The sequence below is a fragment of the Etheostoma spectabile genome, chromosome 8, assembly GCF_008692095.1.
Source record: "Etheostoma spectabile isolate EspeVRDwgs_2016 chromosome 8, UIUC_Espe_1.0, whole genome shotgun sequence".
NCBI classification, from domain to species: domain Eukaryota; kingdom Metazoa; phylum Chordata; class Actinopteri; order Perciformes; family Percidae; genus Etheostoma; species Etheostoma spectabile.
In genome coordinates this window covers 23,139,564-23,164,997 of record NC_045740.1, presented here as the reverse complement: position 1 = coordinate 23,164,997, position 25,434 = coordinate 23,139,564, and the positions used below count along the sequence as shown (strand labels likewise).

The following is a 25,434-nucleotide window of genomic DNA, read 5'->3' as shown; positions in this document are numbered from 1 at the left end:
TTCATGCTTCAGTGAGACCTCTGTTACAGTCTCTCCACTATGCAATTTTACTGTATTTTTTTTAAACTATATTTTACTTTTTGCCTTTAGGTTGTGTAATGTAGTCTAATAGTCTCGTAGTCAAAACAGAGACACAATGGGGAGACAGAGACAATTATGATAATATTGCTATTTATTTTTGTAAATCAAATTGGCCAGAATGGCCTCCATCATATCAATCCCATATAAATCAGTTACATATCAAAGCATGGCATGGAATCAAAATGTTCTCCAAAATAAACATTGTTTGTCCAAGCCCTACTGAAACTACTCATCAGTGTTTTCTGATTTGACGCTACCATCAGCATGACAACATAATTTGTCTGTTCCTTTAAAAAATGTTACAAATCACTGTTGGAAAATCAATTTGTTTTATGAAGTCACAATTCTATGGTTAAAGTTTAATTAGGCATGTTTTGTTGACCCATCCTAGACCCCACCAACCCCAGACCTCTGCTATGCAGACTTAACACTAGGCACTAAAACATCACCAGACCTTTGCTCTTATAATCATTTCTACAGTCAATAGAGGGCTTTGTCACTTGTAAACACGTTGTTTTAGGGTACTTGCTGAATCAACTGAATCTGTCGTTCTTCCTGGGAGGACAGTCTTGATTCATAAGTATCTAGTAAATCTACTTAATGGAACACACAGTACATTAAAAGCACATTTTAGCCTGTAACCTGTGTAAACAGATATGATGTAGCCATGACGCCTGGCATAATTCACTATGTGTGTTGTTAGCTGTCATAGCTAGCATTTAGATAGGGACTGCTGTGAATAGGGCAGCTGATAGGGAAAGAGCAAATTCCAGTCCGTGTGTCTGCAGACAGTCTCACTGTGTTGCCCTGAGTTGGATCTCCATGCGATAAGGTTTGGGAGTCAGCGTGATCCCATAGACTGGGGTGTAGTCTGGCTCTCCTGCATCCTCAGGCCAGATGAACTTAAACTTCCTCAGCAGGGTCACCATGATGAGGAAGAGCTCCATACGAGCCAGACCCTCTCCGAGACACATACGAGGACCTGGGACATTTAAAAAAAGACTTCAAAGTAATCCACAACAGTTTGTGCATGCCACTGCAGCTGTGATACAACGGGATATTTAGAGGTGTTTCATGTTTTATGCTCTTATACCTGCAGAGAAAGGCACGAAGGCCTCTGGTTTAACAAACTCTCCCTGGTCATTGAGGAAGTTTTCAGGGTTGAATTCATTGGGGGATTTCCATTGTCCCTCCTCAATCAGCACTGAGCTCAGGTTAGGGATGATCAGTGTGCCCTGTGGAGAAAAGAAAGCAAAAATGCAGAGGGCAGAAAATGTTTACACAATACAAAATGTGGGCTATTTAAATTAGCTGTATACATGTCTAAACCTAATTTGCTTTAATTGCTGCATGTGCTTTGTTCATAGCAAACCCCGCCAATCACATCAGTAAGTTAGTAAATTCACAGTCATTCCCTAAAAGAACCAAGCTGGCCTGATTTATTGCCCAATTTAAAATTTTGTCAAAACCAGCCATTATGAACATGTAACATTAGCTTGCTAGCTCGGAGGCTGTTCTTGCTGTTCCCCGTAGCAAAGGGATTTTGACACACAGATAGCAGTAGGACATGGGCTCATCCTGGTAATGTCCTTCCGTTGATCCGAAGTAGAAAATCTTTAACCAACATTGAAAGACACTAAACCTTTTTTCTTACAATAACTATTATAAAGAATATTATTCTTGCAGAAAAGTCATGTTTAACTTTGTTCTCTACATAGGTTACCACACCTTGCCTCCACAATAAGGTACTCTGCTGATCCAGGACAGTGAGATTTCTTTCCACAACACTTCGCTAAAGTGTTACCAACTATACCAGGTGCTTCTTACCCTGGGAATGGAATATCCCATGAGCTCTGTGTCTTTAGTAGTACAGTGAGGGACGCTGAGTGGAACAGTGTTGGCTATCCTCTGCACTTCATGGATCACAGCCTGGATCAAGAGAAATTTAAACATGTTCATATGCTTTATGTGACTTTATTGATTTGTTGATTGATTTTTTATTAAAAAAGTGGTAAAAAAACAGATGAACTGTTGAAAAAATAAAACTCCATTATTTCCAGTACATAAAAATGTACTCCTACCTCTTTATACCCTTTCTACCATATTAAAGGAATTAACTGCAAGATATTAAGTCTACAGAGATAATAAATCTGAAATCAATGAAAACATACATTCAAAAGTTCTATTCACATACATATATCTACCCATACACAACAATATTTAAACACGTACTACAAATTATTCAATATAAGCTCAGGTTATTATAATCACTGTGTTTCTCTGTACCTCTGGAATAGAATTTCATCTTTTTGAAATGGAATGTGTTTGGACATTGCTTTAATTCATTATTTAGTTTATTCCACAATTTAGTGGAATGAACAAAATAGTGAATTCATGGGGCAGAAGAAAACAATGAAGGCTCTCAGAAGCTCAGCTGGCAAACAGTAGACCAATAAACTTACTATGGGAACCTGCCAGCAATGTGCTGACAACTAGGCAAATAAGGTTATGATAAATGTGATTCAAAAGCAGGGATTATGACTGATCTACAACAAGGACCCCAACCTAAACAGATTGTCTCACCAGATTTATTGTTAGAGTCTGTGTCAAGCTCTAACAATTACACTCAGACCCATGACTACACATACAATAAAATGTACCTGCATGTAAGGCATGTTGTGTCTGTCATCAAAACTGGCCTGATCCTTCCCTTCCAACACCTTGTCAATCTCCTGCTGACAACGCTCTGACAGATACAAAGTCACAGATACAGTACTTGCATAGGCACCTAAAACAATTCCCCATGTTTTCATTGTGTCTGCCAAGTTTGATGAAGAATGGCCCAAAGCAATCGATTCCTTTGGAGTGGAAGTGTGGCTTTAATTGACTGACACTTGCAGGTGGTAAATCAGCCATTTTTGGACTTGCCAATGCAATGGTACTGATATTCCTCATATTGCTTCACTGGCACACAAACTCCACATACCAAAATATAATTTCTGGGCCCAGATGGCATAGTTTAGAGTCTTAATAGGAGCTTGGTTATTTGATGAGCAGAATGAAGGACTGGATGGATGGCAGATGCCTTAGTGAGGTTCTACAGTCAGCACTGAGGGTCTTGAGCATCCCAACCAGGGTTTGAACTTTGAGAGCAAATCTCTTCAAGGCTTTGACTTTACCTCTGTGGATATCAGAAGAATACATCCCCGTAGCTATCTTCTTAAACTGGTGAGACTGGCCAGATTTATCGTTCAAGGCAGCCATGGTGTCTGTATAGGGGGTTGAAGAGACAACCACCACACATGCCTCTCCCGGCTTAAGATGGCCTACATTATGGTATTTTAACAACTCAGTCCAAAGACACTGACTTTGATAGAAATAATTCTAAGCATGAAATTAATACATATTTTAGATAGAAAGACAATGGTAAAACTATGGAGCCGGTGGCAGAAAAGCAATTTACATGTTCATGCATACCTTGTATGTGTGGGTAGTTCATAAGGTAGAGGAAACCAGTAAGCAGGGTGTTGGAGGTGGTGTCTGTCCCAGCTAAGTGAAGATCTAGAGTGTACATAATCAGTCGCTCTTCTGAAAAGTTAGAACCATCATCGCCTCTCTAAAAAGAGCAGAATGGATGTTTTAATACAAACAGAAATTCAATGCAATTATGCAATACTGATGCACACAAAAACACACTGTGGGGCATGACAACTACACAGACTGTGCACACGTGGGCAAAAGACACATGCATACATTTGGTTGTAAGCTAAAATCTTTTGACAAAGCAAAGACACACACAAACACACTAGTCTATATCCTTTGCGTGCAACTTCCGGATTGCTGCAGGAAATTCCACTCGATGCATGTATTTTTTATTTCCTTCCGCTTTCTTTGTGTTGGAATTTTAAATTCTGTGGATTTCTGAGGACTATGGTTAACTGCTCCTCAGATCTCTGCAGGGTAAATCCACACAGCTAGCTAGACTATCTGTCCAATCTGAGTTTTCTCTTCCAAGACTACAGTCCCTGACAAAAGTTTTGTCGCTTATCTATTTCAATAAAGTATTTCTGATTCTGATTTCTGATATTTTGTAGAAACACCTGCTATTAACCTGACTTTTAACTAATCAATTGGTGTAAGAAATAGCTCATATGAAAAGCTAAAACCCTCCCAAATGATGTTCAATGCACTGAAATAAATTAATTTCACTAAAAAAAGATTTATTATTTAAACAAGACAGAAAGATCAAATTTTGGCAAGACAAAAGTTTTGTCACCTATACATAAATTGAACAAATTTACTACAAATACTAAAATATGTCAACAAATTAAATAGTGGTGCTGTGAGATTCAAATTTAATATCTTGTATGACTTCCATGAGCTTGAAGGACTGCATCCATGCAGTTTGGCAAGGATTCATACAATGTATTGATGAAGTCATCAGGAATAGCTAGGAAAGCAGTCTTGCATGTCTCCCAGAGTTCATCAATGTTCTTTGGTTTGGTCTTCCATGCTTCCTCTTTCATCCTACCCCACATATGCTCAATGATGTTCATGTCTGGTGACTGGGCCGGCCAATCCTGGAGCATCTTGATCTTCTTCGCCTTGAGGAACTTTGAAGTGGAGATGGAAGTATGCGATGGAGCACCATCCTGCTGGAGAATTTGTCCTCTTTTATGGTTGGGAATATAAGAGGTAGCTAAGATTTCTTGGTATTTGAGACTATTGATGTTGCCTTCCACCCTGCAAATCTCTCGCACACCCCATACTGGATGGAACCCCAGACCATGATTTTTCCGCCACCAAACTTCACTGTTTTCTGGGTGAATCTTGGATCCATGCGGGCTCCAGTAGGTCTCCTGCAATATTTGCGGCAACTGTGGTGTAATTCAACAGAAGATTCATCTGAAAAATCCACTTTCTGCTCTCTGCTTCTTACAGTGCAGACGCTTTGCTGCTTGCTCCTGCCTCTGCTTGCATATTTTTGCTGATAATCTTGCTTTTCCTCTGAGAGAAACTATGAGCAGCGGCTCTTGGATACCTATAAATCATTGGACTATACATTTTTTGTAGACATGGTAGGCTACTGTCATATTTTAATATTTTTCTGCCTGAGCGTGGCCTATCAATAGCTCAAGCCTGTCCTACAGTGACTGTAGCTAAAGCTAATTAGCAGCAAGATGCCTCCGTTTTCCGTGGATGACTACTACAAACTCCTTTAGAAGATTGCACTTCTGGAAACCAAGGTTCACCTATTAGAAGTGAACGTGGAAGTGAACAGATCTTGTGGAAATGACACCACTTTACCATGGACCCAAAACCATGGACAAAATCATGCTAACACACGGCTAATTAGCACCAACAAGACTGCAAAGAAACAGGAGGGCTGTGGAACGGGTAATAAATCAACAAGTGGCAGTCCTCCCTGGAACTCGTCTGGTGCAAAGCCTAAGAGTAAATAATTTTCCTGGGAAATGGGAGGACGACTAACTGGCAGGGCACAGCGCCCTGAGTTTTGTGATATGACCGGCTGGCCTGCATTATCATCCCAGCAGAGCGCCTCTTCAACCCCTGTACCTAGTCGGAGACAGCCGTGGACAAGTGCAAAAGGGACAATAAGCAACAAAATGCCTCCCCAACAACTTGGTGTGCAACTGGATAACAGATTTGCTCCTCTGCTGCAGGACGCTGGACAGCCATCTGATGATCGGGATTGCGTCTCATCACCACACAGCAGGGTAAGGACTGAGAGCAATTCAAAAAGTAAAAAGCTAACAACTGGGCCTCAAACCCTGATTGTGGGTGACTCTGCTGTAAAAGATTTAAAAAACAGTAGAAACACCAAAATACTCTGTTTTTCCAAAGACACGGTGTCTGACTTGGCCCAAAGAATCCCAGATATCATGGCAGAACACCCAACTGTGAAGAACATTATACTGCATATAGGGTCACATGATGTTGTAAAGCAACAGTCTGAATTGCAGAAACTGGAGTTTAGGGAACTGCTGGACACTGTCAGGTCCCTAAACGCAGATGTGTTTATCAGTGGGCCAATACCGCCAGTGAGAAGAGGAGCTGAGAGATTCAGCCGACTGTTGGCACCAAACAAATGGCTTTCAACTGAATGTACCGTCCATTCCCTGCAGTTCATTGACAATTTTAACATTTTCTGGGAGTGCTTACATCTTTTTAAAGCAGATGGACTTTTCCTTAACAACCCAGGAGTAAAGCTGTTCACCTCTAACCTACTTTACTCTCTGCGCTACACATCTGCTTCCCCTGTCAAGGACACAAGACAAGACCAATATAAACAAGAGGAATACACAACAAAGTGCGGCAGTGATTCACCACAGCCCCCACCTGTGTACAGTTTTGACCATGGGAGACTACAGAGCAGAGAAACAAAACCTCAACTGACCTTTTCACCCGTCCAGCACCCCTCAAACTACCCTACCAACCCCAAACCCCTTGAGGAACCATCGCTGTCTCCACTCACCCTTTCCCCTCTTTCCCCTACCCCCATGTTGGAGTTCACTGACCACATGAATCACCTGGTAGATGCTGGAACCAAATTTACACCCCTTCCTTCCCCCATTGCTCAACCCCGGGCAAAAGTAAAACGCCAGGCCCCTCTGCCAGCATGTCAACAAACTCCTTCCACTCAAACTGATAAGGACGCTTGTGTGCAAAATCCAGTAAGCATTACCTGATATGTGCCGGGCCTTGGCTCCAGGACTAGTGACACTCATGACTTTTTCAAAGACAAGCCCGGGCCCTGTGTTTTCAATTCTTCCTCAATTTATGTTGTGATAGGCAATAGAAAAGGGATGGCGAATAAGCACTTAACTGCAAACTTAGCAAATTTAGCATCCATTCCTCGTCAGCCACAGCCTGTCCCAAAAAATGAAAACACACTAACACTAGCCTTACTAAACGTCAGGTCTTTGGCAGGAAAATAATTTTTAATCAATGATTTTATTATTAATCACAATCTAGATTTTATGTTTTTAACTGAAACCTGGTTAGACCATAATAACAGCGCTGCTGTTCTCATCGAGTCAGCTCCCCCTAATTTCAGTTTTATGAGTGAGAATAGAGTCGCCATTTTGTTTAATGAGTCATTCCACTGTATGCAAATATGTTATGGAAATTTTGCTTCTTTTGAATATGTGGCTCTTCATTTAATGTCCTCCCCTCAAGCGATATTTCTAAATATCTACAGGCCACCTAAATATTGTGCAACCTTTATTGATGACTTCATTGAACTCCTGTCTATAATCTGCATTAACTTTGATTGTGTAATCATTGCGGGTGATTTTAACATTCATGTTGACAACCCCCAGGACAGGGGGACCAAAGAGCAGTGTTGTGTTTTTGAGAACTATGGACTGACTCAGCATGTGACAGAGCCCACGCACAATAAGGGGCACACTCTGGACTTGATTGTCTCCAAGGGTCTGAACATTTCCAAGATTGTGGTGACTGACGTTGCTCTGTCTGATCATTCCTGTGTTTTCTTTAACGGCTCTATCTCTGTGCCCAAAAGTGTCCAAACAAAGATAATCAGAAAACGGTATATCACTGAAAACACCAGTGAAACATTTATTCAGCTTTTTTCCTCCACACCCGCCCTCTCTGGGCTCTCAGTGACTGAGCTTGTAGATAATTTCAACTGTAAAATAACAAATGTTATTGATGCCATTGCTCCCACTAAGGTCAAAGTTGTCTCTGGTAAGAAAAGGTCTCCATGGAGAAATGTCCCACTGGTGAGAACAGAAAAAAGAGAGTGTCGAAAAGCTGAACAAAGGTGGCGAAAAACAAATCTCCTGGTCCATTATAACACCTATAAAGAGAGACTTCGCATTTATAATTTGGAACTGAGGAATGTAAGGCGGTCCTTCTTCTCTGATATTATCTCTAGAAACAATAATAATTCACGTGCTTTGTTTGCCACTGTCGATAGATTAACAAACCCTCCAGTACCAGTAACATCTGAACTTTGATCTACCAAGGCCTGCAATGACTTTGCCTCCTTCTTCAAAGACAAAATTCAGAAGATTAGACAAACAGTCAGTGCCTCCATATCAAGTACAGGATATGTGTTGTCACAGTGTTCAAGCAAAACTAGTTCCAATATGACAGAATTTAATACCATCAACCATAAAACCTGGAGGACATTATACAACATCTGAAACCTCCTCATGTTGCCTTGATATTATACCAGCGGGACTTTTCAAAAATGTCCAAATTGTTTTGGGTTCGGGTCTTCTACAGATTGTGAACACATCTCTTCTTTCAGGTATCTTTCCACAGGCCCTGAAAACTGCAGTAATCAAGCCACTCTTAAAAAAGAACAATCTAGAACACATCACTAATGAGCAACTTAGGCCAATATCAAACCTTCCGTTTTTAAGTAAAATCATTGAAAAAAAACAGTTTTCAACAACTCAACCATTTCTTGTCACTAAACAACAGTTTTGATACCTTTCAGTCGGGTTTCCGACCACACCACAGCACTGAGACAGCTCTCATTAAGGTCTTTAATGACATCCACCTTAACACAGATAATGGCAAAATTTCAATCTTAGTATTACTTGATCTCACTGCTGCATTTGACACGGTTGACCACGACATATTACTAGACCGATTGGAAAACTGGGTTGGCCTTTCTGGCTCAGTACTAAACTGGTTTGAATCCTACTTACAGAATAGGGATTACTTTGTGTCAATAGGTAATTATACATCTGAACATACAAATATGACGTGCAGAGTTCCCCAAGGCTCCATTCTGGGGCCTCTTCTGTTTAACATCTACATGCTTCCACTGGCTCAGATTATGGAAAACAACAAAATAAGTTACCATAGTTATGCGGACGACACACAAATTTACATAACCTTATCGCCAGGGGACTATAGTCCAATACAAAAACTGACTAAGTGCATCGAAGCAATTAACGACTGGATGTTCCAGAACTTTCTGAAATTAAATGAGGGAAAAACTGAGGTGGTTGTTTTTGGAGCAAAAGAGGAGCAATTAAAAGTCTGCGCTCAGCTTCAAACAATGTTAAAAACAACAGACAAAGCCAGAAATCTTGGTGTAGTCATGGACTTTGACCTGAATCTTAACAGCCACATTAAGACAATTATAAAGTCAGCCTATTATCACCTTAAGAATATATCAAGGGTTAAAGGACTCATGTGTCAACAGGATTTGGAAAAACTTGTCCATGCTTTCATCTTCAGTAGACTTGACTACTGTAACGGGGTCTTTACAGGTCTCCCTAAAAAAAATCAATCAGACAGCTGCAGCTGATTCAGAACGCAGCTGCTCGAGTACTCACTAAGACCAAGAGACTGGATCACATCACTCCAGTTCTGAAGTCTTTACACTGGCTTCCTGTGCCCCAAAGAATTGATTTCAAAGTTCTATTGCTAGTTTATAAATCACTAAACGGTTTAGGGCCAAAATACATTTCTGATCTGCTAGTGCACTATGACCCCCCCAGACCTCTCAGGTCATCTGGGACAGGTCTGCTTTCTGTTCCTAGAGTCAGAACTAAACAGGGGGAAGCAGCATTCAGTTTCTATGCTCCTCATATCTGGAACAAACTCCCAGAAACCTGTAGAACCGCTGCTACTCTCAGTTCTTTTAAATCAATGCTGAAGACCTTTCTTTTTGATGTTGCCTTTCTTTAAATGCTTTAATGTTTAATTTCTTATACTGCACTGTAACTTTTTTTTCTGTGTTTTATCTGTTTTTATTTTTAACTGTTTTATTCTTTTTAACTGTTTTTATGTAAAGCACTTTGAATTGCCCTGTTGCTGAAATGTGCTATACAAATAAAGCTGCCTTGCCTTGCCTTTCTTCCACTTCTCCAGCGTCCATCCTTTTAGCAGGCTGTGGGCCTTGGCAAATGCTACACGGTTTTTAAATTGTCTTTTGTTTAGTGCTGGCTTCTGGACACTAATTCGACCATGGAGGCCCTTTCGAGACAGAATCCGACAAACCGTTCTGGTTGACACAGGGACTTCAGGGGACCAGGTCTGGTGGAGCTCTGCTGCAGTGGAAAATGGGCTGGCCTTGGATTTTCGAGCCAACAAACGGTCCTCTCGAGCAGTTGTCTTGCGGGGTCTGCCTGACCTGGGCTTGTCAAAAACATCTCCAGTGTCTTCAAATGTTTTTTTAATCCTCTGTACTTGACACTGAGACACATTGAAGGTGTCTGCCACATCAGCAGTGGATCTGGTCTTCAGCCTCTTGATAATCAAAACTTTAGTCTCAGGGTGAATCTAAGGCATGTTTGCAGATGTCTAGTTGCAGTTGATGTGAAGGTCTAGTGTACTGGGGTTGTTTTTATACACACCTGAGACCTAATTGATTCATTATTAGTCACAGGTGAAGCTCATATGACAAGGCGACAACACATATGTCTTTGCAAAAATTGACTCAATGGGCTTTACCAAGCTGTGAATATTAGAATACTTTTTGACAGTTTCTTTTTGCACGGAAACATTAATATAAAAGCTGTTGGGATTAAAATGAGCCATTTCTTGTAAATAAATCTTGATTAGAAATATATTTCAGCGGCACTTCAGGTCAATTTGTACACAAGCGACAAGACTTTTGTCAGGGACTGTATTTTGCATCGGCTTTGTGTGTAATTTAGCACTGCCCATGACAATTCTGATTGGTTTAAAGAAAGCCCATTAAATCCCAAATGCTGTGTGGAGGAGCCAGACCCTCCTTCAGAGCGCTTTGGAGGAGGGTCTGGCAAAGCGAGACTACAAACACACAGACCTTATTCAGTTCATCCAGATAGCAGTCAACAAAGTCACGTGGTTCTCCATGGACTCTGGTCTTCTTGTGCTCGTTCAGCAAACCAATCAGAAGATTCCTACAAGTCTGAAAAGAATTTAAGTCAGCATTTATAATTTGTATTACTGAAATGTTTTCTTCCTTCTAAAAAAAATACCATGTTTAATTCTCAAACTCAATTTATTTTTTAGATTCTTGTACCCTTTTGACATACCTCAACATTCTTTAAGGCCTTAGTGAAGGGCAGCGGCAGACCATGAATAATGGGAAAAGAGTCATACAGCTGTAAAAGATGAGAAATCATTTGTTTATTTCAATTCAAACTGTAGCCTATATACATTATTGACTCTAGTCTCTGTGACATCAGCCATAGGTTTCTAAAGAGCCAAGATGAAGCTCAAAGTGTGTCCTGGTGGCTGGGACCATGGTTGTTTCGGCAGTGCCTAACTCCCAGCTAATCCACTAATGGGGAAAGAGGTGGAGCGTGGATGGAGCTGAGACTGGCTAAATGAAGCCTACATACTTAAATTATGTAACAAACATTATGAGAAGCCACCTAGGCCATTGTTGAATACTTCACTTGCACATTCATATATATTGTTACTACACACTTGCACATACATATATACTTCATTTGCACATACTGTACATGGATACTTCACTTTCTCATTAATATATACTTTGCATGCAGATACATATATACTTCAGTTGCGTTACATATGTACTTCACTTGCACATGCATGCATTATGTGGGAGTGTGTATGTGTGGATGAGTATGAACGTATGTGAGTGCAAGTGAAAGATGCATGTATACGCAAGTGAAATATATATGTAGTAATTGAAGTAGCTATGTAGTAACAAATGAAGTATATATGTATGTGCTAGTGAAGTATATATGTATTTACAAATGAAGTATATATGTTTGTGCAAGTTAAGTATTTATGTATGCGCAAGAGAAGTATGTATGTACAGTATGTATGCATGTGCAAGTCTTTAGTTCAGTATAATTGCATGTTCAAGTAAAGTATACATGTATGTAAGTAAAGTATTCAATTCTGGTCTGTGCGGCTTCTCTTAGTATTGCCATTTTTCCTCAAGCCTAAATAAACCTGCTGCAATCACAGAGTATGAATGAACAGATGATTTGACGGACAATCCATAGTTAGGATTCAGATATAAAGTTTATTTTGACCTCATATTCATGCTGAATAGTAGGCCAGAGCAGGATGTAACGCACACTCAAATCTTTCAACTTGAGTGAGCCATTTATCTAATGCTATGTTGCAAAAAACGGTCAACTTTTAAAGTAGACCCATTGTATACTATTTCAGATACATATTTGTATTTTGGGATTCTACAAAAAACACTTTTATTTCTTATAATATCCATGGCTGCTACTCTTCTTTAATGTGCTATGAAACTGTCTTATAGCTCCCTGTGGCTGCTCTTTTCAACTCAGCAATAACTTGCTTATACAGTTCGGATGTGAAATTGTTAACAATGAACGGGCCACCTTAAAGAAGAAGAGAACTCTGGGCGCTGTATACAAACTCTGATTATTAAGCCTATTTAATGGGTATGATTAAGGCAAGGTATTTAAATGTGCCACAAAAAAAGCATGTTTGGGATTTGAATATTCCAGCCTGTCAGTGCTGTTGGTGTTTTCCAAAACACACCATCAGATTTAATAAAAAATTAGCATGATTTGACACAATGAATTAATGAGCTTCATCACCACCAACTCTCTGAAGACGCCAATGATTTCCCTGTAACTGTTTAGGGCTTTTAGTGCTAATCTTTGTGAGTTGAACTGTTTTGCAATGAGGCTTATTTGCATAGAAAGGGGCTAATTTAGCGCCAAATGTATGCAAATTACCTAGGGTGCAGGTTAATCTTTGCAGGTTCTTTGGGAAGTACATTGTCTTTTTGTGTTATTTGTGCAGGTTTAGCTGTAAAAGAGTGCAATCCTTTTGGGAATTTGAACATTATATTTGTTAATATTTATGAGCCAGCTTTGAAGGCAGAAACATGCTTTGACTCACCATAGCCCATGGTCCATTGGTTATCTTGGTAATCTCAGTAAAGCATTGAACAATAACTTTGATGAACTCATCATCATACTTGTAGCGTGTACCAAACAGAACCTGGCAGATGATGTTGGAGGCCGCATTATGAAACAGAACTTGAGGATTCAAGGTATTGCCTGTGAAACACGATGTTGACATAAGTATGACACAGCATTGTGCAAGAACACAAAAGAACATTAAACATAGAACAATGCAAAATTCATTCACATTAATGAAAATTCATAATCAAAATCCACCTTGGAATATTATCAATGATATTAGAGTATTTGTGCTGCTCAGAAAACCCTCCCATCCGCATTAGAATTGTGAGGACCTTCAGATGACATACCAATGCTCTTTTCCAGTATATAACTGGTGTATTGAATCTCTGTCAGAATCCTCTCCTCCATGGACTGTTTCCCGAGACCAAAGTTCCTCAAGGTTGCCAGAGCAAAGCGACGATGGCCCCTCCAAAAAGAGCCATAATCGGACAAAATAAATCCTACAACAGGTGTAGTGACACAATGAGGATACAGTATAACCATGGTTGCACTTGACAACCAGCCATTGTAGTAATAATAATAATAAAAAAAAACATTTTATTTATGGGTTATTTCTTGATACTCAAGACACCTTACATCAAGGGTGGGGGTAGAAAGGGGGCCTGAGGTGGCACTGGAACCCCCTTAAATATGATTGGCTTCCCCTGGATTTCTGAGGACTATGATGAACTGCTCTTCAGACCTCTGCAGGGTAAATCCAGACAGCTAGCTAGACTATCTGTCCAATCTGAGTTTTCTGTTGCACCTCCAACTTTTTAGCACACACATGTTCCATCAAAACAAGTTCCTTCCCGAGGCTATTTTGCAGCGGCGCCCTGGCTCTGTCTGGTGACTATTGTGATCGGTTTAAAGATATGCCAATAAACCAGAGGACATTTTTCTCCCAATCCCAAAATGCTGTGTGGACTATCCAGACCTTCCTACGTGGTGCTTTGGAGGAAGTCCTCGGAATGCACGAATGCAGGAACCGTTATTCAGTTCTTCCCTATACAGGTCACAGTTCCCTATAAACTAAACGTTTTACTCCCTATATTTGGAATCTTAGTGAACATGGCTGAATCCCCTGTGCAGTCACTTAGCAGGGAACTACTTGGCAATCGGTGTGCATCTTGTGCTTTTCTTAGAGAAGAGAATCCTTCTACAAAACAGGTAAACTAGCTAGGTAACCTATGACCTGTGATTTCTGTTTCTACCTTTTCACCATTTCCCAGCATTTCCTTTAGTGTGATACAGTAATGATGCCAATACAAACTTAAACTGCACCACCACAGGCCACAGTACGTCAGGCTGAAGGACATCATGTCTGATACTGTGGTCACCAGCACTGGAGCCCCCCAGGGCACAGTGCTGGCTCCTCTTCTCTTCACCCTGTACACCTCGGACTTCTGTTACAACTCAGAGCTGTGTCACATACAGAAGTACGCAGATGACACAGCCATCGTTGGGTGTATCAGGGGTGACAGGGAGGAGGAGTATTGGAGTCTGGTGGGGGACTTTGCTCTCTGGTGTCGCACTAACTGCCTACAGCTCAACACCTCTAAGACGAAGGAGCTGGTCGTTGATTTTGGGAGGTCCAGACCAAGACCGCGACCGGTCCTGCTAGAGGGAGTTGAGGTGGAGGCAGTTGAATCATACAAATACCTCGGGCTGTGGCTGGACAACAAACTGGACTGGACAACACACAGCAGCCACCTGTACAGGAAGACACAGAGCCGGCTGTACTTCCTGAGGAGGCTGCGCTCCTTTAACATCTGCAGCAAACTGCTGTGGATGTTTTACCAGTCTGTGGTCACCAGTGTCCTCTTCTACACTGTGGTGTGCTGGGGGGGCAGCATATCAAAGAAGGACACCCACAGGCTGGATAAACTGATCAGGCGGGCCGGCTCTGTGGTCGGCATGAAGCTGGACTCACTGGTGACGGTGGCAGAGAGGAGGACATTGGACAAACTGCTGGACATTACTGAAAATGCCAGCCACCCCCTGCACACCGTCATCAGCACCCAGAGAAGCCGGTTCAGTGGAAGGCTGCTCCTTCCCAAGTGCCGGACCAACAGACTCAAGGACTCCTTTGTCCCTCATGCCATCAGACTATACAACTCCTCACTAGGGGGGAGGAGGAAATAGGGCAGAGAGGGCAATACATACACACATACATATATACATACATACATACACACAGTACACATACATACACACAGTACACATACATACAGTACTTATACAGACATACATATATACATACATACATACACACAGTACACATACATACATACATACATACATACATACATACACACAGTACACATACAGACATACATACACGCACACCTGGACTAAAATTCACACCTAGTCACTTTATCACTTTATCACTTCAATACTGGACTCAACACTGACACTTTAATAATAATTTATGGTCTTTTCTTTGTTTACTTGACAAATGTTCTTATTATTGTTATTTTGTTGTCTTTATACTGTCTTTTTTATCTATTTTTTAATTTCTTTTTCTCTTGCTAAAACTGCTGCTGGAATTTTCAATTTCCTTGCGGGAGTCATCCCAAAAGGATCAATAAAGAGAAGTCTAAGTCTAAGTCTAAGTCTAAGTCATATGTTGTAGCAAGATATATGGTCATCATATTACTTGACCTAGCCCTACATACAGTACACACATAGAAAGAGATATTTCTGACATACAGTATGCACTTTATGTTTTTTTTTAATTAGTTAAGGTCAACAAACCATTCTCTGCTCTATGATATTTTGTGTCTGTTCTGTACCTTTCCTTTGGACGGCGTCATTGATAAACACATCTTGGGGTCGTCCAGCAAAATCAGTGCCCTTGGTCACCAAAGCTTCCTTAATGGCCTTCATCCCATTGATGATTACAGCTGGTCTGGTACCGAGGAACAGACTGTAGACATTTCCATAAGACTTCCTCAGCTGGGAGAGAACAAGATAACATGTCAGTGTTAAATCAGGGGTTAAACTGGGATTTGTTATGTGTCTGTGTGTGTGTGTCTTAACCTTGCAGTTTTACATGATATGTGCAAAACTGCAAGGTTAAGAACTTATACTTTGCATTGTTGTAGTAGAAACAGGTATTAGGTCATTTAGCATCTACATTAGTGATGAGCTGTCATCACTTGATTACACATTATATTACCAGTTGTAATGATACATGAAGTGACCCATAGAATACACACACACACACACACACACACACACACACACACACACACACACACACACACACACACACTAACTAACCAGGACTCAAGATAAACTCTTCAAAGTTGCCAGCTTGACAACCGAGTATGTAGTTTTGATTACTTGCTCCAGTGGTTGCCTCATTACAAACTGCCTATTATTAAGATATCAAATTGATAACACTGGTTAGTTTTACAATCAACATTTGGATTTATTTGTGTTTTACCTTTGTAATTTAATTTGGATTTTACATTTCATACAAATTCTTAAAAACAGTATACAGTACAGAGTACTCACATCTATAACTCATAACTCATCTATAACTGCATTACTTCCCATGATGGCTGGTATGCAAACACTTCAGTATTAGAGTAGTCTGCCTTTTCTTACAGGCCAGGTGCTCTGCAGATCTCCTCCTTGCTACCCACTTTCTAACACATTTAGTGGGGTCTCAGGATTGCAATGGAGGGCCGACAAAGTGACAAACATTAGAGAGGACACATTTTTAATTCTCAGCATGGAACGTAAAGGCGTAACAATTACGTTCATTTCAGCAAAAACCTCTCTCACATTCAGCACTGCTTACAGCAACTGTTTCAACATCATGTCTGAGTGTTAGAAGTGGTGTAGCCATGGGTTGACTGGGGTCACAATTCCTAAAGCTTGCCTTCATGCCAGCAAAACCAATACTAAAATAATTGCAAAGCTCCCTCAGTCCATGTTCCCCATACATTTGAGGAGAGGGCCAAGTTGTATTGTTTAGAAGGTTCAGGACTCTTCTCCCTCTGTCACCGTTCTTGCCTCCATGTTGGTTTAAAGCTTCATAAAACATTTCTGGCTCAATGACTTTCTGACCTCTGTCACTGTACAATTCTGTGCCATTGATCAACTTTTCCATCACTGCGTCACATGCTTTCTTATAGAAATGACCACTCTCAGGTTCTCTACTCATTGAACTAAAAACATTGATCTGCCTCTTGATGAGAGTCCCTGACTGAGACAGTCTAATGTCTCTTTTCTGCAGAGCCTCAGAGAGATCTTTGAGTTCTTCGAGTGCATCCATCATAAATCCACAGTTCTTAACAAAACCAAGAATGTAACTTTGTTGCTAAACCCTGATACATACTCTTCTCATTGGAGCTTCTCTTAAGAACTTTACTTGAAGCTGTGAGATGATTGTATAGTGCTGCATACATTGTCCAAACAGTTTTAAGTGTACGGAATAATGACGCCACCCTTGTTGTCCCCAAGACTCTACCTATCCTTCTCAGACAACTGCCTACTTCAGTTACAGCAGTCTCAAGTTCTCTTGCATTCTTTGGTAATTGATTACACAAGCAGTAAAGCTTGTCTAGAAATGAGGAGAAGTGATTGGTTGCGGTACAATGTTTTACTGCGTCTGACATTGACAACTCTAATCTATGGTTTAAGCATAGATTTAAGCATAGATAAACCAATGAGGCCAGGGAACTTTCTTTTGAGTTTTGCGAACACACCATTCTTTCTGCCCAACATAACGATAGCTCCATCTGAGCAGAAATCCACCATGCATTCTTTCAGAAATGCTTAATCAAGACCATGTTTATGAAGACAGTTAAGCAGTTTGGCTCTAATCCCCTCTGAAGTGGTGCTCTCTAGCTCAAGCAAATCTAAAAAGAAGGTAAATGGATGGGATTTTATGGACAGATGTCCTGAGGTACACAATCAGGCAGGACCTCTTGCTTAACGAGGTACTCACATCTACAATCACTGTTAGCTTTGGTCAACTTTGTTTGATGCTGGAAAAAAAATCCCTGTCTCATCTCCCTGGATATCAAATTAATGATCTCACTACATGTGACATTTTAATGAAGAAAACGGCCAACATTCACACCGTTAAGCATCTGCAAGTCAATGAGTTTTGTATGGTCAGTGTAAGGCCGGTTACTCTTTGCTACACAGTAGGCTGTTCTAAACACACTGAAGGTAGACTAAAGAATTTCAGACTCGGTTCTGAGAAAACCTGTTTCTAATGTATATTCTAAAGTATACTTTCAGCTATTTTATGACTTTCATTTTTTCACAATTTTGCCATTCACTTGAGAAAGTGTACCTTAGTTTACCACTTTGCTCTGTTGCGAGTGATCTTACAGTACTACATGTTTTGTATCCCTCTTTTACCATAAGAAGTGGGTGGGTCTTACTGAAGTATTCATACTTGTGCACCTTTCAGCAGTCTGGCAAATTGTGACAGACTCCACCTCCTGCTCCAATGACCTGTCCCATATCCACAGTTCCAATGACCTGACCCATATCCACAGTTCTAATGACCTGACCCCATATCCACAGTTCCAATGAATTGACCCCATATCCACAGTTCCAATGACTTGCCCCATGTCCACAGTTCCAATAACCTGTCCCATGTCCACAGCTCTAATGACCTGCCCCATGTCCAAATAACCTGTCCCATGTCCACAGCTCTAATGACCTGCCCCAGACTATCTAAATAATGTTTATAGATGGTTTTGTATCTATAAACTACTTAACAAGGTATTATAGTCATCTGTTGCAACTTTATTATAACCATCCAGACACTGTTTATAGACGGTTTACAAACCAACTAGTAACCCTTAACAAAGTGTCTCTGATATATCGGCGATATATTTTTGTTCAAAGGACTTTAAGTTTCAAATCTTAAGTTTGTATTTTTATACATTTTATTTATCAGAACTTTAATATATTTTGATGTTCCTCTGTTCTGTTGTGACAATAAAACAAATAATTATATTATTTTAGTGGGAACTAAATAACTACAAATGACCAATGTTAGGGAAATCTGTTTGTGTTTTGTAATGCTTTTTAAAAAATATACATTGTTTCGTTATTGTCCTTAAAAATCCTTTATAGGCCTGGCTCTAGCACAAGCAGTCAACTCTGTACAGACAACCTTTTGTGAGTAACCTTTAAACTTAGAAGCATATTGTGTTGTGCAGCGATTTAAGTGGCTTTCATACTTTTTTTAATTTTACACTTACAGCAGCCAGTAGGTTTTATTCATTGTCTAGGAGTGCAGTGTGGTCAAGCATATGTTAAAACTATTACTGAAAAACACAGTGGCCACAAGTGTAAGTATTAAATCATTGTAGACACATTTTAGGTAGCTACTAAAGTTTAGGAGTAATTACATCAATGCCATAAAGATTTCAGGCACTGCAAGAGCAAAACATTAATTTCAATGTTTTTTCTTACCCTCTCAAAGTCCTTAAGGGGGTTTTCTAGCCTCAGGTGCAAAATGTTCCCTAGTATAGGCAGGATAGGGGGTCCTGGGGGAAAGTTCTTGGGCCTCCTGGCTTTGAGTAGAAGGACGAGGAAGACAAAGCAGATCCAAATCAGGAAGATTGAAGCAAACATGTTGATGGACTGGACTGAACTAAAGAGGCAAGCTAATTGCTTGCTAATAGATAAATGCTTTCAAAGCGTAGCTCAGCTCTTAGCCCTGCCCCTTCTAGTTGTGGACTTTGGACAAGAAGTCAGACTGAAGCTGCTAAAACATTCAATCAATCAATCAATGTAGAGTGAATAGCCTTTTGGTGAATTCTTAAACTCATCTACTGAGCAAGTCTGTTACAGCTTTCAAGATGACAGGAATTTCACATTACAACCTCTTTACCCAACACCCTAAGAGGACAAAACTGGAGATCCTACACTGATGTTTACATTTCAAGTTACTATTCCAAATGTCTGATCCCAAGGGACACAAGGAACAGGAAAGCATCGTCTCACAGCACTCCTGCTGTGAAGGTGGAGACTTCAGCAGGAACCCAAGAGAAGAATGTGATTTCAGCAAAGCGTAACCATTTATTTTCTTTTTAAATTGTGTACACACATATTCACACTCATATGTACAGACATAGGAATGCCTTGATCTTTTGTCACATGGTCTATACGTCAACGTTTCAAGGGACGACGGGTCTGTTTCAAAGCTCTGTGTGATTGTGCGTGAACATGACAAAAAGAGACGGGCTTTAGGCTGGCTACACAATAAAAAGTTTGAAACGGTTCTGGGATTTTCTGTGCTTTTTTTTCCCCATTGGCTGAAGACATTTTCTGATCTTTTGATAGGGTGGGCAAGACGTACGTTTTGTGGGCTGAGCACACCGCTGCCCCTAGCTACCGCCAGCCTTGTAAGTAAACCAAAAAGGTCTTTGTTACAGTAACAAAAGTGCACCCATGCAAACAGGTTTATCTTTCACCCACTGTCAGTCATGTTGTTCATTATGGTGACCTCATCATGGTGACCCTGCTCCAGTCATCCAGTCTATGGGGTCATGACTTCAAAACCTTTTGCATGAAGATCCAACTCAGGGCATGAGCCCCATAATGAATGCTAAATGTTGTTTTGACCTTTCATTAGGAAACAGACCTCAATCAGCCAACATGTTAAGCTACCTAAAATGTGACCTAAGTGCCTCGCCAAGACCTAGGAATAAGCTGCTTTCTTCATGCCACCCTAGGATCCTCCACACAAAAATACAACACATCTAGAGCATTTCTGTTCAGCCCATAGCAAGGGTGTCTGACCCGGGAGAGAGTGGTAATATTCCAAGAAAAAAACTATTTTAATTAAGTTGTAAATTTACAGAAAAAGAATTCAGATATTTTCTGAAATTAAAGTGGTAAATTTGGAATTGGAATTAATCACAATTCATTTTCACATTTTGCAAAGTCATTGAGTAGGTCTGATTTCCTTTTAAGGGCCAGTTCTGTCCCACGGGCCGTATGTTTGACGCACCTGGGTAAACGGTTATACCCACGGGCTGAACTTGCTCGCCAAACTAACATTTTCACCTCTTCCAAGTGTAGAAGCTATCTGGTTTTGTACCTCAATGGTTGGCATGTCTAGTAACAATCCTGAATCCCTGTCTGTCCTATCTTTAACTCTATGCATCGTAAGCCTCTAACTATTCAGGGTCCAACGATAAGTTTTTTTTTTCAATTCGAGCAAGTTAAATAAATAAACTTGCCCAAAGTCAATTTTTACTAACCCCTGTTCATTTAGTTTTTATTATTGGTTATCAAATGGCAACAAAGACTCAAGTGAATTCTTACATTCATCGACATTGTCCACAGCAACCCAAGAAAACGTTGCTTTACTTGACCCGGGCCATCAGGCAACCCTTATTGTTGAACCATGCTCTTCTTAGTAGCCTAAGACAATTACAAAGTCAGCCTACTATCACCTCAAGACTATATATAAGGTTAAAGTACTTATGGCTCAGCAGGATTTGGAAACAAATCTCCATGCATTTGTCTTCAGTAGACTCTAGGGCTGGGTACCAAATTCAATACTTTTTAGGCACCGACCAAATTGCCTCTAAAGTTTTGAGTATTGAAAAATGCCTTGTCATTCAATACCCAATTTCAATACATAAGGAGTGAATTTTCAGAACACTGCCACTCGAGTCTTCACTAAGACCAAGAAAGTGGATCTCATCCCTCCAGTTCAGAGGTCTTTTACACTGGCTTCCTGTCCCTCAAAGAATTGATTTCAAAATACTACTGGTTGGTTTAAAAAGCACTGACCGGTTTAGGGCTAAATTACATTTCTGATCTGCTGCCAGATTATGACCATTTCTTACACTGCACTGACACTTATTCATGTACAGGATTTCATACCTGTTGAATTCTACGTCAGCTGTTTATATCTTCTTAACTGTTTATCTTCCAAAGCCACTTTTGTCTATACTAATTAATGCCTTAGTAAACTGTAATTTCAGTTTAATCTTTGTAAAAAGCTTTCCTTTCACATTCATTTTTCCATTTGTTTTTCCTAACATTAATGCCATTTTCTTATATTCTGTGGCCTTCCTCTTCAGTGGTTGTCTCTGTAAATTGTCACTGTTCACAGACAAGTCTGTTAATCTCCTGTTGCTGTCTTGGCTTTACTTCCCTTAAAGCTACCTTTCTCCCAATTTCACAAACCCAAAACCTTTCCACGCCATATTAGCAGAATCAATCCCCCAACTTCTTTGTGACTGTCCCTTTCAGGCCTTTCAGTGCCCCTATAGGGGCTTAAAGGTTGCCCATATTGCCTCATCACTAGCCCTAGGCCGTTTCACCTTTTCTATCATTCCTGTCTTTCCTTGGCTGCCCACGCTCGCTTCCTGCCCAGTGGCAGAGATGCTCACATCCTGAGAACTTTGGTTACTAACCTGTCAGCTGGGCTTCACCTGACTGATTTGAGTGACATCACCAAATACTGATCAATGAGATGTCCCTGGGCGCTACCCTCTCCTCTACACTCAAGCGTCTGTAAATGACTTTCTTCTACCAATTCCAATAAGTATTTTAGCTATGTAGCACTACCTTATTTAAACAACTATGTATTTTGTATTTAAGAAGAGCAAGACAATATGATAGAAGATTCAAGTTACAAACATAAGAAGATAGTGATTCGCCAGGGACGCAGCGACCTACGCCCGGAGGAGAATCTTTAAGAAACCAATTAGATCATGGATAACCTACACATTTCTGGTGTTATACTGAAGTTATTGTGCTGGGCCCTAAACAACACCAACTCTCATTATCTAAATATATAGCTACTCTGGATGGTATAGCCCTCAAGAACAGCCTTTTTTCATCTTCATAACATTGCCAAAATGAGGCACATCTTGTCTTAAACCAATGCTGAAAAACTAGTCCATGCATTTGTTACTTCCAGGCTATCAGGCTGCTCAAATAAGTTCCTAAAGCTGATCCGGAAGGGTGCAGCGCGTTTTCTGACAAGAACTAAGAAAAGAGATCATATTCCTCCTGTATTAGTTTCTCTGCCTTGGCCTTCTGTAAAATCCTTCTCCTGACCTACAAAGCTCTTAAATGGTCAAGCACCATCTTATCTTGAAGAGCTCTTAGTGCCTTATTGTCCCACTAGAGCCCTACGCTCCCAGATTGCAGAGCGACTTGTGATTCCTAGAGTCATATTATATTACATCGTATTATATTGAAGAAATTGTGTGAGAGTTTCTTGTCAGAAGTATGGATGTAGTTTTGCTGGCCCCTCGGTTTTTGGATCTCCTTGTTCACTGTGGAAGTATGCAGGAAAACAAGTTTTCTTTAAGAATTTAAGGTAAACGTATATATGTATAGGGGTAGAGAACTATCAGACCTCCCCAATGGAATGTAGACACCGGTGGTGGCGACGAAGGAGCCCAAAGACCAGACCGAAGGAGGCTCCGAACCGGTCAACGGGAGTAGATGACTGGAGGTGGAGGGTTGTACTCTTTGGCACTGTTCCATTGGCTTCCATTATGTTGCATATACTATTGAAAGCAATTTATACATTTCAAACAATATTTTTTAAGAATACAATTTTTCCTTCTGTTATTTTGTCATTCTTTAAAAAAAAACGCATGCTGGTTTAACCATAGCTTGTACAAAGTTAGCAGTATAGTAAACAAATTGTAAGGGTGTCACAAAATGTTAGTTACAAAAGTCAAGTGTTGAGGTAAACAGCTCCAACCCCTGAACTAATACGGTCACATTCATTACCGTCCACTCTCTCTCTCTCTCTCTCTCTCTCTCTTTTTCTCTCTCTCTCTCTCTCTCTCTCTCTCTCTCTCCTGTGTTTCTGGGATGTAGGGATGGACATGCATGGGAACTGAAGCCGTTTTGGGTGTGGACAGATAGTCCTCGCTATCTTTTCAGGAGTACTTCTGTCTTGCATCTATTCACCCTTACAATATGGGTATTTAGAATGGTTGAGTCAGTCTTAACACATTACAAATATATTCCTCAGATCATTTAAATGTAAACGTAGTTTATACACTGCAGTGTCTTGAATCTGAGGTAGAAAAGACAAAACAACAGATAGTGAATAGCTCCCTCAAGTGGACAGCATTGGGTAATGGATTCAACGTTCAGTGTGATTTTGAAAATGAAATGCTTTACAAAGGTCTGTATGTAGATCTCACATAAAATAGATCAGTATGTTTCTTTTTCCAGAATAAGATCAAGGAGAAGGCATCCACATCTCTGACGGAAGATTCTTATTTTGGCAACTCAAAGGCAACTCTTACTATAGGTAAGTGTTAGACTTCCTACTTCCTACTATGCGTATGATTAAATAAAAAAATTAGGACAAAGAGCCAGAGTAAAAAGGACTCGATCAGATCAGAACTTCAATTACAATTACATCTTCATCATGTTTGCGTCTGTGGTTCTACTCGTGGTGGCTGTTTTGCTCCTCTTTCAGAACCACGGGGCCAATCCTTTCTCTCTTGGCCTCCGACCCACCCCCATTTTTCAAAGGTGCTGCAGCTCAATCTCGAGAGCCCTATTGCAGACGTAGAGAGGGTAAAGTTAAATAATGAACGTTGCCAAGAACACCTACTTGCTTATTACATTTCTATAGGCCTACTGCGTTCAATTTTAAGGTCACAATTATAAACAATGCTGAAGTTGGCTTTTGATTCACTGGACACTTTCCCAAATGATGTGACTGAGGACACATTAAACTAGAAGAGGGACTCATAGTGGAGAGGGAGGCGTCTCTATATTTCACTTCCTTGGAGGAGCTGGAAAAGGGACTCGTGGAGAAGAGGGTGGCTTCCACACAAGTTGCTCTGAAAGAAGAGGTGGACACTTCGCCAGATAATGGTCTTGAAAAAATGAAGCATGTAGAGCAGCAGGATGCATCCAGCCAGGCTCCCCTTCAGCTGGAAGAGGGACTCCTAGAGGAGAGGGAAAGTTCTTCACGAGTCGCTCTGGATGTAGAGGTGGACACTGTTTCAAATGATGTTACAGAGGAAAACATGGTTCAGGAATCTGCCATCCAAGATATTGACCATGAATTGCATTTTGGTGCATCCAGCCAGACTCATCTTCAACTGGATGAGGGACTTCTTGAGGAAAGGGAGGCTTGTCTTGAGATTACTTCCTCAGAAGAGCTGGACATGGGAGAGTAAAACGTCTGCACAAGTCTCTCTGGATGAAGAGGTTGACACATACAGAAAAGAGGAAATCCTGGTTTAAGTCTCTGCTTTCCAGTACATGGACCACACAGTGCAGTTAGGTGGATCCAGCCAGGCTCACATTCAGCTGGAAGAGGGACCTCTGGAGAGGAGGAAGGCTTCTCTTAAGGTGTTTATCTCAAAGGAGCTGGGAGAGAGGGAGGCTTCGCCACGAGAGTCTCTTGAGGAAATGGCCACCATGGTAACCCGAGCAAATG

At 40.6% G+C, this 25,434-nt stretch overlaps 1 protein-coding gene across 1 annotated transcript; it reads right to left on the bottom strand.

The window, feature by feature from the left end:
• Positions 1-289: 289 nt before the first annotated feature.
• Positions 290-19,689, bottom strand: LOC116694415 (cytochrome P450 2F2). The gene is made up of 11 exons (XM_032524149.1): positions 19,458-19,689; positions 15,800-15,962; positions 13,313-13,465; positions 12,940-13,100; positions 11,112-11,180; positions 10,880-10,984; positions 3,559-3,697; positions 2,742-2,827; positions 1,909-2,010; positions 1,175-1,316; positions 290-1,063 (listed from the first exon to the last, which is right to left on the bottom strand). The coding sequence occupies exons 1-11, from the start codon at positions 19,617-19,619 to the stop codon at positions 876-878; spliced, it is 1,470 nt and encodes a 489-aa protein (XP_032380040.1). The 5' UTR covers positions 19,620-19,689; the 3' UTR covers positions 290-875.
• Between the last annotated feature and the right edge of the window lie 5,745 nt (positions 19,690-25,434).

Coding starts and splice junctions, on each gene's coding strand:
- LOC116694415 (XM_032524149.1), bottom strand. CDS start 19,619: ATGTTTGCTTCAATCTTCCTGATTTGGATCTGCTTTGTCTTCCTCGTC. Junction 13,466..15,799: donor TGACGCCGTCCAAAGGAAAG/GTACAGAACAGA, acceptor CACCTGTTGTAG/GATTTATTTTGTCCGATTAT. Junction 3,698..10,879: donor ATCTGGATGAACTGAATAAG/GTCTGTGTGTTT, acceptor TGCTCTTTTTAG/AGAGGCGATGATGGTTCTAA.